Consider the following 15,289-nt stretch of genomic DNA (forward strand, 5'->3'; position numbering starts at 1 on the left):
TCAAGTATTTGGATAAAAGCCCATGTGTTTGGTTTGGTTTTTGGGTTTTTTTGTTTTTGTTTTGGTTAAAGAAATTATTTTGATGAAGAAAAAATAAATCTGAAGATACTTTCTACACATTATTAAAAAATAACTTATTATGTGGTAGTGCTTTTCAGAATGACTTTGGGAAAATTCTCTGTGTTCAAGCAAGTTATCCAAGATTCACGGAACTACTTTGATAAAGAAGTTGAACCACTTGATAAGAATCCTGAACTGCTACACTGGCTGAGTACATGTATCATCCCAAGAAAAGAAATCAAGTTTATACCTTTCTTCCCTCCAAACACAAATATGCCCCTTTTGTAAATGTATTTCAATCTGGAAATTCAAAATGCTCACTTGCACTTGTGGAAGAAGCTGCTTTTAACCAACACTATTAAGTGGAAAATATTTAAAGAGCAAAACATTAATTAAAGAAATGCACCACAGACACTGCATCACTAAGAAAGCCAGTAACTTTACTGAATTGTCTGCAAAATACAAATTATACCTTATTTCCAGCAGGAGAAACTTTTGAAAATTCCCCACTTTTATTCACTACAGACAGCTGAATGAAGTCCCTTGAGATACACAGATGTGGTTTAACTTAGTTATAACATCTTGTCATCTAGTGGCGACAAAGTCCAGCTTATGCCGCTGTGAGCCTCTATTTGAATATTTGTTGCAAATGCTTGTATGCCCTCATTTACAAGCTATTTTAATTACTGTCATGTAATGGAAACAAGTCCCCAGAAAAAGAAAAGGAAGAAAAATGATACAGCAAACCATCTGAAGCAATCCAAGTCCTATGCCTACAGCGACCCGGGTCTGCGAGAGAACACTAGTACTGCGTTCAAACCACAACGGAATCCGTCACTTAGCTGACCTCTCTGAATTAAACTGAGGTATGAATCAATTTGAGGTATGACTAGGGAAGGCAAAATGCAATACCCGATTATGAAAATAACCAAAATGGACAAATTGAATGTAGAAGATATGTGGCTTGGATTGCTCCACATCTTTGGTTAAAACATATTAAGAAAAGCCTTTAATTACATCTGTAGTCCGAAGCATTCTAACAGACACCAGTATTCCGTCAATCTTCAAAAGATCTGTAGTGGCAGGAAATTAACGCCATGTAAGTGACGACATCACAGCAGATGGCACAAATGGGAACAGATGAAGTCTGCCATGCTCAGTTAACAGCCTTTACTGAGGGTTCGAGTGGCTGCATCTTTAAAAAAAAAAAAAAAAAAAGCAACTTCTTTTTTTTTTTTTTTTTTGTAAAGAAAGAAATTACAAAGCATTTACCTTCTGGAAAAACAAACAAAAGCAAAAAGGGGGCAAAAAACAAAAAAACAAAAAAACAAAACAAAACAAAAAAACCCGCTAGCTCTAAATTAAAAGATGGGTATGTTAAGAAAAACAAATACATCAAAAGTGTGAGAGGGCAGACATTCTTTTAAAAAGTGTATTGGAATTCTTTTCTTTTCTCACTTTAGTCAACCTTAAAATGATCCGAGGATGATAGGTATTTTCATATTCATCATTACAAAATGCTAAATTCCACCTTTGGGAGAAAAATAAGCCATTTTACTAAAAAACACAATTTTAAAAAAGATTGAAATGACCAGCCTTCCCCTCACCAATGCATACAATATACAGGTTGTGCAGCTTCCCTATATTGCATCAGTGTTACCAGTATTTAAGCTTAATATTACCAAAAATCTTTCAAAATAGGATTAGCTATAACAATATTTGTAGCTGTGTAAAATGCTACTTAGGATTCTTTTACTTGCAATGAAGAATGTTGCCTAAAATGTTACTCTAGGATGGGTTATGTAAAATCATACTCCCTCAGGGCTCTGCCCTAAACTCCTGAATACAAAGGATTTACTGTGATAAAAACCCAAAACCATACTAGCTTTGCAAATACAATAAATGGTAAATTACAGATAAGGTAGAAGGGTAAAGAGAGACAGTGATTGTTTACAGAAAGTGACTCATCACAATCAAAATTGTGCTTTTCCTCGTTAAATCATCTTTAAAAAAACTCTCAGATTATCCCTTCGCTATCTTGCCACCACTTTATATGAATTCGGTAGTGGGAACAAGAGATGACTGGCATCCGTTTTCAAGTGATTTTGTTCTTTTCATGTTCTTATAAAACTATTGTCAGAACTGCTATAAATAGCCAAGGCTTCTGCTGGTACTTTAGCTTACTTTATCTTCAGCATTATAAATTCACTTTTCCTTTGTTGCTGAGGCAAATTGCAGGTAAAAAATTAATATGGCTATTTTTTCATAGTTTCACATAATGACCCTTTCCCACCCACTGGTAAATTTCTGCTGATATTGATAAAGTGTTTTAAAATGACAAAGAACATCTGTGACATGTTTGCATATTTTATACACATCAAGTTATAAGGATGGTTCTAAGGATGGAATCAAGTCTACGGTGAGGAAAATGACTTTCTTAGATTCCCCCCGCCACGTGTGAATAAGTGTGTGTGTGTGTGTTTTCAGGGATGATTCTTTGTTTTTCCTCTAAATAAATGATTTTCTTTCATGTTCCATGAATACCTTAAGGAGTGGGATATATGGAAAGGTTGAAAGATGTTTTTTTCTTTTGTTTTTAATATAGAAAACGTTCGTACAAGACAGGCTAGCATCCTATGTGGATATGACCAAAGGTGCGATGTGGTCTAATTGTGGATTTCAGATCAAGTTAAGAAAATACAGCTTAGTCAGTAAGGTCTCTTGGCTTTTGCCACCCAGCGGCAGCCTTTTACAGTGAGAAACACATAGCAACTATGCAAGTGAAAGAAAAGGATGGATAAGAAATGTCCTAGACATGCTATAGCAGTGTCAATCTTACTGTCTGGATCTTTGTTGCTGTGTATGTCAATGCACATGAGTGGAGATGAATCGACAGATCTTCACATTCCAAGAGAAGGAAAATCATTCCTAGATTGAAATCTCTTTTAAAACAATATATATCAACTTTTTTTTTATGGCACTCACTTTTTAAAGGGTCTGAAAATTAATCCCTTATAGACGAATATTAGACAAGAGTCATCGCTATTTTTTGAAAAATTAAAAAAAGGGACATAGAGAGGTTCTTTAATGGGATTTCTTGAAATGGCTATTAAATCTCTTTATTGAAGAAAAAAAATAGATGACATACATGCTTTATGCAGAAGTGACATTTGGGGGTCCTGACACACCGGGATTGTTCAACAGTCCTATATTGCTGACAAGATTGTTGAGGGTCAGTTAAAATAATTAAAAATGGATGACGAAGCAACTATCCCTTTACCTGCTTCCTTCTTGTCTAGCACCCAGTCTTTCACATTTTTCTTCTGTGGGAATTTATGACTTGTGCGTTGAGTAAACGCCATATCACTGGTTTCTAGGGCCATATTTGCAGGACATGTGCCCCAACACAGCTTCTCTATTCCGGGCATGTTTCTAAAAAGTGTCTCAGATTCTAGGCTGAAAAACCAACCAGATAATTTAGGATCCGGGCAAGTTAGGGTACGCACTTACTGAATTCCAAGATGCATGGTGAAATGGTGAGATCAGAAAGGGGCCCTGCATTTGGTAATAATGTAAAAACAAAAACAAAAAAATAGCATGAAAGAAACTCATTAGTATATACAATGGATGTCAGTTGACCCAGTAGATTGCTAATGTATTAAAAACAATTTAGGGTGTTGCAATGTGATATGTTCTAATCCCACAGGTTATCCTTTTGACAGCTGACCTTGAACTTATAAAACGTATGCAGAGTAAAAGAAAACAGAAAGAAAATAGTTACTCAAGTGTGCAACTGCACAAATATACCCCCCTCCCGCTATTAAGATAACAAAACTTCTGCTATTACCATAATATTATATATATTAGAAAGCTATACACAAGCATGTTAATTTCACAGATTTTTTAAAAGATTCTTAATATTTTATATAATTAGAAATACACATTTCAAAAACAAAACTTCTACAAAGAGAAAACAGTTATCTTGGTTAGCAAAGCATGGAGTTCCTCATGGCTTAGGGTAGTGCTTTCTATACAAAAAGTCCTTTTTGGTTTTTTACAGGACTGTTTAAAATATTAGCGAAGCTATCAAGGGGGAAAAAACACATTTTGGCTTAAGTAAACTACAAAAAGCCACAAATGCTTTGCAAACTCTGTCTTACCTTTTATATGAAAATAAGCAAAATGTAATGTACATATTTTTATATTTTTATTTAATAAGAGATGCAGACCCAGATTTATTTATTTAATTAAATACGTTAGCCCTCAAACTCCACATTTTTTTTTTTTAATAGGTATGGTCCTCTTTTAATGGTCGTTGATCCTTTTCAATGAGTGCCATACGCCAATGATATGCGTGCAGGTTTGTGAGCGCGTTCTCAGGATGTTAGGTGACCTGGTGCGTTCCTAACATTTACCAATGGCCACCCTTTGCCGGGTCTGTCCAAAACATCTATACATTTTTCTATATGTTGCATAACAGCTGCTCTCTCTTTCAGTAAAGATCTGCCGCTTTTGGCAAATGTTTCCTTTTGTCTATTTACATGTAAATAACGTTGAACCTGCAACATGACACTATCTATTGTAACATACATTTTGCAAAGGAGCACAACAGTGAAAAGAAGTTAGCCTTAAAATCTATTTTGTACAAGTGTTCTGTTGTACAACTCAAGTGCTAAGCTTATCTCAGCATTTCTGTTTATCTTTATACTGTATCACTGAGGCAATTTAAAAGTACTTTTACAAAACAGAGTACCTGACTTTTTTTTTTTTTTCCACACACAGCACATATAATGCATATCGACCCCCCTTCCCCATTAAGGTATAGCACACACACACACTGCAAGAAAAAAAAAAACTAGTAAGTAATAATCTGATCATGTTGCCCATCCTTCAGAGAGTCGCATGCGCTTGACTGAGGGACTTTCCCTTTCGTCCGGCGAAGGTCTGGTGAGTCCAATGGGGGAGTGGAATTCATTCCGGTGATCCTCTCGGTCGCTCCCGTCGTACGAACTGCTACAGCTGCTCAAGCTGTCAACAGGAGATCTCCCCGCCTCGTGGCGCGTGTGTTGTGGGTATCTCGAAGGGGTGGTGGTACGGTCTCTAGGAGGAGAAACAGGTTCTGACTTGATGTTGAGGCTTTGAGTAGAAGGCAGGGAGAGATTTGAACTCTGAGATAAATGAGTGCTAGTGCAAGCTCTGTAGGAGGAAAGGAAACCCAGTTACAGATGGAGGAGGCCTGGAGCCCCCAGGAACTCACAATTACATCAAACATCAGCTTCAAGACTCGCATAGACACCGGAGCATGCCCAGAGGGAAGAGAGCGTGCTCGGAAGCACTGGGGGGGCAGTGCCTGCTCAGAGCCACTGAGAATGCCTGGGAGTAATTACAGTATTTAACGGGGCCAGGCCTCGTGAATCATACCTCTAGTCTCTGACAGGCTCCCTACACATGCAGGTTACTGGCTCAGAGAGGCTTAACATGACACGCTGGAAAAAAGCATTTTCTGTGTCCATGGAATTTCTCCCTAGACTAGTTCCAAAATCTAACCTAAGATTTAAGATACAATATGTAGCTTTTGAATGAGACGTCTCTGACTGACTAATGCCTATGCGTGGAAATTACTGCAAAAAGCCTGTGACGGATATAAATGGTTCCCTCCACGTAATAAGTGTGAACACATGAAGTTGTACAGTCTTCAGGGAGAGGGAAGAGAGTTCAAATTTCAAGTGAATAAATCCCTAAAATGCTACACTTAACTGTATCTGGTGAAAGACTGGAGGGGGGAAAGACGGGGAAGGGGGTTGAAGATTATTGGCCAAAAATTTAGACACTTAGACTTCCTACCCCACTAACATTGGTCAAGGGCTGGCCCTTCTTCATCCTTTCTGTTACGTGGGACACAAGGGGCGTCTATTTTCCACAAGAACCTCAACTTCATCACTGCCATCCTCTCCCTGCTGCAGTGTGTAGTAGGATATCACTCAGCCTGTAGTTATGATTGGCACGAGCTGAGAAATGTGGATTTGTCTAAGGAAAAGCTTTTGTAAAGAAGGATCTAGTGTGCTTTCATTGTGTTTATAAGCCTTAATCCTCATTTATTCCAGGAGAGTATAACTTTCCCTTCTTCCCAAATGTGGAAGAATTCGGACACTTGGCACTCTGGAGGGAAAAGCTTTAAGCCCTTGGGTGTCAGCTGGCAACTGCAATGACTTTGATCATTAAAGATAAACTGGGAGATAAACTGGGAGAACACTGCCGACATCAATTTTAAGATGCGTGTACTGCTCCTGCATTCTGATCGCACTGACATCCGTGGCTAGAGTCAGCATTACTTGCCCACGTTGTCAAGAGAGTACAGATATCTCCCCTAGTGAGCAGTCACGGTGAAGAATAATCCATACAGATACACCCATTCTAGACAAAGGACAGTGAGCCTACCTACTCAGGGACGTGATTATGTTACTTTCAAATGGAGAGAATTAGGTGACATTAAAAAGTCATTATGAGCAGTGAGAAAATGGGGATATATTTCAGAGGAAAAAAGTGGAATAACTTGGGGTTGGCTTTTTGGGAGATGCAATTCAGGCTCAAGATGTATAGAGATATAAAATTAGTCAAAATGAGTTTATTTTTGAGTGATGTTTTATACAAAAGCACCACCTACTGGCAAAGAATTACTTTCCTTCTCTTAATAGATGAGCTAATGCCTAGAATGACCTAAAGGAGAATTATTTGTTTCCCTAATAAGCCTTTCTTTCTCCAGCTTTTATGTTATAGGATCAAAACAGTCTTAGCATTTATATCAAGTTACCACATTGAGTGCGTGTGATTTTCAATTGCCTCTTTATACTTGTCATTATTTACTTATAGTTTTTACTTTACACTGCATTGGTTTATTAATTTTCTAAGAGTTTAATTAAATAATCTTTAAATCAAGAAGGTATTAAGCCAGGGTTGGCGGGGGGGAGGAAACACCTGTATTTCAAAAGGATCCATGATGGTGGACTATTTTATCTGGGTTCAAAGTTACTTAATGATTCATTTTGATGTCAGAGGAAATCATCTTTTGATTTGTGGAAGAAAGAATTTTCCTGGCTCTCGATAAGAAAGGTTGTTTCACTAAAATTTAATTAAATGCTTCTACTATGAATCACACAACTCTTTAATAACGAACGTCAATTAGGAGTCTGTAAACAAAGTGGCGTCTCAACCAATACTTTGACTGCCCTTTGACATTTAGATTGCTTTTTCACAGGCAGGGAGACGTAGACAATTAGTAGAAAACTTTGGTGAGATGGACTAGTAGAAGCAGTTGATCTGGATGGATTAATTGATGCAAAAAATAGTGTAATCAAAATGCTGTTTCCTTAATGCAGCTTTTAGAAGCTGCATTATCTACGTATTTATGGCATTTCCCATTGTGAACTGGCTTGTACTGGTTTTGCGGCTTCTCTTCCCCATGGGAGATACAACACTCACTGCTTGCTTATCCCTTCCTGTAAACAAATAGGCGAGCCCCTCCGTTTCCTTTCTAGTGGCATTTCCTATGACACTGAAAGCACATATGAAGCATTTTGAGTAGTTCTGGGGACGCTAAATGCAGTCCTGAGATGTACGTGATGACTGAGACTCAGCTTCATTCTACTGTGGCGGAGGATTCCAAACAGAATGAAGTGTAATTGGCTAGTCTCTTATCAAATTATTATCTTGGAAAGAAAAAAAGCATTAAAAATCCCTTAGCTGTATACATGCTAGATTCAGATACAAGCATGTTGGTCTGCTTGTTCTTGAGAGCAAAATTTTTATAGACCCAGAGAATTGTGAAATACTCCATGTGTGTGGGTGAGAAAGAGGTGGTTGGGGAGACAGAAGCCAGATATGCAAGTTGCCCATCTCCACTCCTGCTGCAAGTTTTCATGTACTACAGATGCCTTCCAACTGGGAAAACACCTACCCTTCCCCATAATTGCTCAGAAATGAAACATGACTGGATAGTTTTATTCAAATTTCTTACTGCCTCCGCCTGGAAATTAGACTATCAAACTATATTTAACTTAACCTTTTAAAAGTTGTCTTTAAACACCCACATCAACAAAGATGGTGTATAGAAATGCTTCCAGAAAACAGGCTGCCCTTTTTTAAGGCGCCATGAGAAAAACGCTTAAAAATTTGAGGGTCATTTGCTCAAATATTCATATTCAAAGGACTGTCACTAACCCTTGATGGCAAGTTCCTTCTGCCAGTCATTTCTGCTTCCTGCATCAAATCAATGAATGCCATTTATCTGACTTGGTTAGATAAAATCAAATACTATAGAGAGTTAAAAGTACTGCTTTTAAGAATTGAAGGTATTTCCATCAACAAAACACGAAGAGCTCTTTTATCCTCTTAATTTTGGGAAAGAACTATGGTGACCATCTTGGGCTGCTGGGAATATATGCTTTGGAAGAGCTGAAATATATTTTACTCTACTCTAAACACTATATCTCTACAGAGGAGCGTGAACCCACCACACAAGGACATGAGGAAACTGTAGCCTAAAAAAAATACTGATTTTTTTGAATTAATTCACACTGTAGGGAATTAAGGCACCTCATATAATTTATTTTACATAAATTTTACAACTTGGGATTTTTAAAAATAGTTTAACATTTAATTGTGTGAACAAGGGCTAGTCCCTCTGAAGGAATCTTTTTTTTTTTTGAAAAAGCTACCCTGTGTGTGTGTGTGTTTGTGTGTGTGTGAGAGAGAGGGGAAGGAAGAAAGGAAGGAAGGAAGGAGGCTGGCCAAAATCAGAAGGTGTGGAAGGGGTATCCTATCTATTTGAGGGATAAGGGAAGTGATTAAAAGTGCAATAAAAACTCATAGACCGGGCGCCTGGGTGGCTCAGTGGGTTAAGCCACTGCCTTCGGCTCAGGTCATGATCCCAGGTCCTGGGTTCAAGCCCTGCATCGGGCTTTCTGCTCAGCAGGGAGCCTGCTTCCTCCTCTCTCTCTGCCTGCCTCTCTGCCTGCTTGTGATTTCTCTCTGTCAAATAAATAAATAAAATCTTAAAAAAAAAAAAACCAAAAAAAAACTCATAGACCAAGTTCAGAGTCAAATACTGCACCATGAGAACCGTTGTTGAAAGAAACCGGAACTAAACAAAATGCTTCATCCCTGGCTGTTGTAATTTGGTTTCTCTGTAGGCCAGTTCTCTCCCTTCTCATTTACTGAAGCTTTTATTAAGGGCAGCAGAGAATTAGATTCTTCCCATGTAATAGAAATGACTTTTAAGATTACAGTATAGTTAAAATACATACATTAATATGTAAAATGCAAATTGTTGGGTGTTACAAAAAACAAAAGAAAGCCACATTCAGATAAAAATAATACGGCTTTTGACATCGATAATTTTTAAGGAAATCTAGTCCTCTAATGGATGAATTTTGTGAAACATGAGATGTGAACAGCTGCCTTGATCTTTGCCAAGAAGCACGTACAGTGGATTCACTGCTTAGCCCTAGCGGTGCGACACCGCATGTATGTACTTCAAGATTGCCTGGATGGTATCGTGTACTCAGTCATAATTATCTCAAAAAGTTATTGCAGTAAATGTCTACTTGCATAGTTAACAATTCTGAGAAAATTTAAATGTCCTAAAAGGAGAAACTCTGTTGCTGATCAGTATTTAATATATCTTCAAAGTTAACAATCTTTTAAGAAAGCACAGCAATAATATCATGTAAATTTATTTTATTGTTTCCATGGAAGGTTAGATTTTCAACAACAATGATCAGTGAGCAGGATGCACATAAGCAAATAGTGAATGGGGGAAGACTCTATTACTAGAGCACTCATCTATGTGAAATCAATTCCACAAGAAAGCTAGGAGGGCAGGGAGGATAAGAGATGAAGTTGTGATGTCAGGGATTTTTATTCTAATCAGTGTTTTATTCTCATTTCTTTAGAACCAGAAGCATAGAGCTAGCTAACTATTCTAACCACATGGCTTGGCAGAAAAGTAAAAACGAGGTAGGCATATAGAGTGTTTCTAAAATATAAGCTCTTATCTTTCAATATTTTATATCTTCCTAGTATTTTCTTCTGAAGATTAACTGCAGTTATGGAGTTATTAGTTAAACTTAAAGTCAGATCTTTGATTCACGTTTAAGCTTAAAAAACCATCTGTTTTACAAGGAGTGTGAATTATGAATTCAGGGCTTTTTAAAGGTTTGAACATTTCTATACATAAATGACAGGAGTCATTTTTATGATAAAGACATTTCTCAAAATTACCACAAGGGGGCAGAAATACACATATTCTGATTTCAGAAAACAACAGAAATTATTTTTATACCCAAATTTAGGCAATTAGTGTATGCGCACATACACATATATTTATATTTGTGCAATATCTATAAATATATAACCATATGATGAGTACATTATAAATATATGAAATCAATGGAATAGGAGATCCTGTCAGTACTAGGTTAAGGTTAGCATAAATTAGATGGTGTATGCTGAGTGATAAGGGTTCACAAATACATCTAAAATTTAAAGGACTTATAAGTGTCTTCTTATGTCCCACGTGAGCTATATGAAAAGTCAACTAAATGAAAGTTTTTCATTGATCAAAGTGGAAACCAATATAGCCTAAAACAATAGGGAAGTAATGTATCTCATTATCACAGAGCTCCCCTTCTCTCAAAAAATAAGGAAAGGAATATCTAACTGACTTAAAAGATACTGATCTGATAATTACTTTCCCATTCTGATAAAGTAGAATTTTACATCCTTTAATGGGACACTAGAGCACAGTATCTAGAGACTGCTGTTGTCATCCAAGAACACATTCTCAAAGTGTTTTATAATAGAAATAATATTGCTTACCCCAGCTGACTGAGGGCGGATGGCGGCATGTTATGTAGGTGTTGCTGTTGCCAGCCAGTTACTGACCCAAGATGGAGAGCGCTGGCGGTGTTAAACCCAGACAGAGATGACAGGTCTGCACTACTCAGAGAGTACTCTAGACCAATAAATAAAACAATGAGGGAAAACACTCAATTTGAAAATTATCAAACGGTAAATACACATTTCCAGTTCAAAAATACTCTTATTAGTATCATGTAATGATTATTATAAACTCTCTTACTCTCGGGGTAGAAGGAGATAAAGCATCAGGAGCAATTTTAATTTAAAAGAGATGTCTCGTTTACCAAAAAATAAGTATTCCATAAAAGCTTTAAAGTAGCACAGCTTGCAATTTTAGTTTACTAGAACTACAACCTGGCATTACAGGACACACATCTTTGATGATCTAGAAATGTTTTTTAAACAATCCTGAGAAAGTGAACTTTCTATTATATCCAAGAAATAATGGCTCATTTTCCTTGAAATTGGTCTTTTATATTGAATTCAGGTCAGGTCAGTAAAACTTTCAGTCACTTAAGAAAGAAAAATAGGGATATTCACTTTGTCTTAGTAACATATAGGTAATGGTATAGTCAGTGGATGCCACAGGTACTAAATGAAGTTTCCTAATAGACTAAAGAGTGATATTTTTTTTAAATCTTGCTTTTTAATAAAAAGTATTTAATGCACTATTTGAACATGGTAAAGCTACTCACCGGTACCATATGTTGTTGAAATGGCTGATGGATATCCTCCCATCCCTTGTCCTGGTAAAGTAGGAGTTGCTACGGAAACCACTGGGGTAGCCAATGACTGAGCAGACTGGGAGTTATTTATCCTTTGATTCTTTTAAAGTAAATAAAGAGACATTATTGATAGAATTTTTTAAAGTTAAAAATATTAGATTTCAGTATTAATTTTGTGTATAAAGAAATAACTTGGTACAAGTCTCATGAAATTAATCATTTAGCATGTGTCTCTATGAACTCTGCCAACCCTATCATTTACAATCCTTCAAGAGACCAGTTGTTGCCATAGTAACCCATTACATCAGTATCTCCTAGGCAACTGAACTAGTAACAAGTACCATAAGCTTTATTATGGGTAAAAACAGACTATGTTGAAAACTGATGAAATATGTATACTGTACTCCATTGTTTCAGTTTTTATTCAAATGCAAATTTAAAAAAATTAAAATCAACCATGGTGGTTTTTATGCTCAGTTCTATACACAGCAGAGCAGATGAGTGGAATTTCATGCTACATTCTGACCAGCAGGTGGTGCTCTGACCACTTTTTTCAGATTTTCTAAACTTCCCTCAGAACTAAATGGCAAAGCAGCTAACATGTATATTTAACTCCTTACAGCAAGAAGATTAAAGATTCACATACATTTAAAAATCATGACAGTTTGAATTCTTAGAAAAATAAGTATCTTCATGGTTTAAATAAGGAAATTATTTTTGTTACAATTTTACAATAAATCAAGTCCTAAAATAAACTGAAAACATGGTCTTCTCTTGCAAAGGTTGAGACAGAAAAATAAATAACCTGACATTGTTTTCAGGTGTGTGATACTTGAAATTAATGGCATTTAAATATGATTCATTTGGACACACTATGGTAACTTCTGAAATCTTCCCATTTTACTAGAGCCACCTCACCTAAAAGTCACCTTGGGTTTCTCCTTGCAGGTGCCATTTAAGGGAAGTACTCTTACTACTTACCAAAAGCAGGTCGACATCCTCAGACTGAGAGCATGGGGAAGGAGTTTTATTAATTAGTGTCTGTAAATATTTATAATTGGGCAAAATCTTTTCAACAAAAGGCAAAGCATCTTCTGATAGACACAACAGTTTAAACAATTTTAAAACCTAGACTCTACAGATAACTCCTTACAAAGACATTCTTTGTTTCCCTTAATGAGCTGTTTGTCTCCAATGTGAAGACAATCTATCCAGTTTTCTGCACAGGTCAGTGTCTCAACCTTCATTATTTCAGCACCACGTTTTGAAAAAAAAAAAAAAAAAGATTGTATTTTGAAACCCCACTTGCTGGAGGAGGGGGGGTGGCGCTGCACCTGGCTGCTGGTGAGAGGCTGGTTGTAGGACCACTCACAGGATCCCTGGGAGAACATCAGTTTTAAGGAACTTAGAATAAATCTGCGGATAGAGACAGCCTGCCATGCATGGCCCACACCGCTTGGCTATGGCCCTGTGGGAGGTTTTATTTATTAGACCCAGTCTTTCCGAAGGGAATGTTGCATATTATGTGATTTTTTTTTTGGTTGATATTCAAAATTAATCTGCACTGTGCCATAATAAACTAATCAGCTTGCAGGACTGTTTTACCCTGAAGCTTGCCACAGAGCACAGAATGAAAAAAAAGAAATGTGTTTGCAGAATGATCTAAATTTGTCTACTGAATCTTGGTTTTAAATGTTCTCGCTCTTAAGCAAAGCTAATTTGGAGAACACTGATGTAAGTCTCTTTGTTATTGAATTTGGTCCCACACTTATTATCTTCGTCTTAGCCCTGCAGACCCAGGAGAAAGGAAAATGAGAGAGTCCAGGGATATTATTTATACTTCTTAATTATTTTTTTATTTATTTTTTCTTACAGTGCCAACTTTTTTTTTTTTTTTTGATGTAAAATATAACCTTTGTTCTCAGAATGCCTAGGATTTTAAAACAATTTGCTTTTCAGAGGTAGTTATTTGCATGAAGGGCATATATGGAAAGATGAACTAGGCAATGCATAGGTATGCGCTATAGTAATATACCTAAGAAAAGAATGGCCAGCTACTAACATGAGAACATTCATTTAGAAATTATGGAAAAGATTTTTGGTTGTCAGCACCTTGAGGACATAACTAATTCAGTATTATAAAAATCTGTTATGAAATTCCCTATTTTGTGAGTTTGATTCTACCATTGGTCAAACTGTATGCACCATAAGCAGTAGTAAGTCATGATTTTTTTCTAATTATAAATTGCAGGTCTTAAAAAAAGGAAATGCTTTTTTTGGTCCCAGAACACGAGTTTTAGAGGGGAGTTTATTGGATGTTGGTTTTTTGTTTTTGATTTTTTTTTTTTTTAACATGGAAAAGGGAAATGTGAACCAGTTACCAGAAATAATGGCTAAATACAAACAGGGCTCCAGCAATAGCATCAATAAGTTAATTTTCTGGGAGCACCTAAGTAATTCAAAATGTTAGAAAGATACAAAAACAGCAAAACATATACAAAACATTATCAACATTTATTTAAAATGTAGTTTCGCATTACCACTGATGGCATCGTATTCTTGCTGCCTGGTGGAATAAGAACTCGGAGATCTGGTTTACGGTTATTCATCCCTAAATTCATGGGGGGAGGAGATTTTGCTTGCATATTCTTGTTCAAGTTACCAGGTGAGACCAGCAGACCTGGTGAGTTTCGGGGATTGCCATATCCGTTCCCTGTCAACACAAAACAATGAGAGCATTCAGGAAGAAATCTAGATTCAAGTACGTTTCTAGAGAATACACTATAAGAGATTAAAAATCAAAGCTTAACAGGGTAAGACATACAACAAAGTCTGTAGGATGACTAACAGCCTCCATGTGAAGACTAACCCGGCCAGTTAGTTTTTAAATATTCTCTGAAGGAAGACGAAAGATGTTTTAATGAGAAGAGCTAATATATACCAACTTGCTCAGAAATCGACGTATACTTTTATTCTATGAAAAAAAAAATTCAGGAAGAAAGTCAGACTGTTGTTCAGGGTCTAAGAAAAGCACAGAATCGGTTCTGCACTTCAATTGACTAGCTTGGCAAAGGTCTGACTGGCGTGACTCACTCTTTCAGTTCAATGGTTTGGGTTTTATTTTGTGTGTCTGTGTGTCTTCAAGTGAAGAAAGGGCATACCAGTGAGACTATAATTTCTAGGACCTGCAGGAGGGGTAGCCTCTTCCACAGTTTGTTGCTGAGTTCCCCTTTCCTTGGAGTGGTTTCTCTTTATGGTTTTCATCCGTCTGGTTTGCCCTCCTCCCAAGTTCAGCGTATGACCCTGAAGGCTTGCTCTCCTTCAAAAGCAGCAGGACTCCTTCTTAAGAGCTGAAATGAAGGTATGTTGCCTCCACTGTGATGCCGATTCACCAAGGTACAAGAAGAGTCATCTAATAGGGACATTGAAAGGGTTCCTGTAGATAGCTGATGTTTAACCCGCGACTAAAAGAACCGGCTATCTGAAGGATGCCATTTCTCATAATTCAAAATACATTGCTCCATGACAGGAAGAGCTATGGAGGGAGTTGGTACAACCATAGCTGAGGCAGAACATCATCTGCTGGT

At 36.9% G+C, this 15,289-nt stretch overlaps 1 protein-coding gene across 9 annotated transcripts in view; it reads right to left on the minus strand.

Annotated features, from left to right (window-relative positions):
• Positions 1–479: 479 nt before the first annotated feature.
• LOC111148445 (myocyte enhancer factor 2C) overlaps positions 480–15,289 on the minus strand; it is a 103,598-nt gene continuing 88,788 nt past the window's right edge. For 5 of the 9 annotated variants that reach the window (XM_022504991.1, XM_022504993.1, XM_022504990.1 and 2 more), the window contains 4 exons: positions 14,243–14,415; positions 11,673–11,802; positions 10,936–11,071; positions 480–5,256 (listed from right to left, as the gene is read on the minus strand). In XM_022504991.1, the coding sequence (XP_022360699.1) occupies positions 4,935–5,256; positions 10,936–11,071; positions 11,673–11,802; positions 14,243–14,415 (761 nt within the window). In that variant the 3' untranslated portion in view covers positions 480–4,934. Of the gene's footprint in view, positions 5,257–10,935; positions 11,072–11,672; positions 11,803–12,683; positions 12,708–14,242; positions 14,416–15,289 lie in introns of all 9 variants that reach the window. The other 4 variants (XM_022504994.1, XM_022504995.1, XM_022504998.1 and 1 more) reach the window with 3 other exon arrangements.

Source organism: Enhydra lutris, unplaced genomic scaffold, assembly GCF_002288905.1.
Source record: "Enhydra lutris kenyoni isolate GAN:26980312 unplaced genomic scaffold, ASM228890v2 scaffoldscaffold19, whole genome shotgun sequence".
Lineage (NCBI taxonomy): Eukaryota > Metazoa > Chordata > Mammalia > Carnivora > Mustelidae > Enhydra > Enhydra lutris.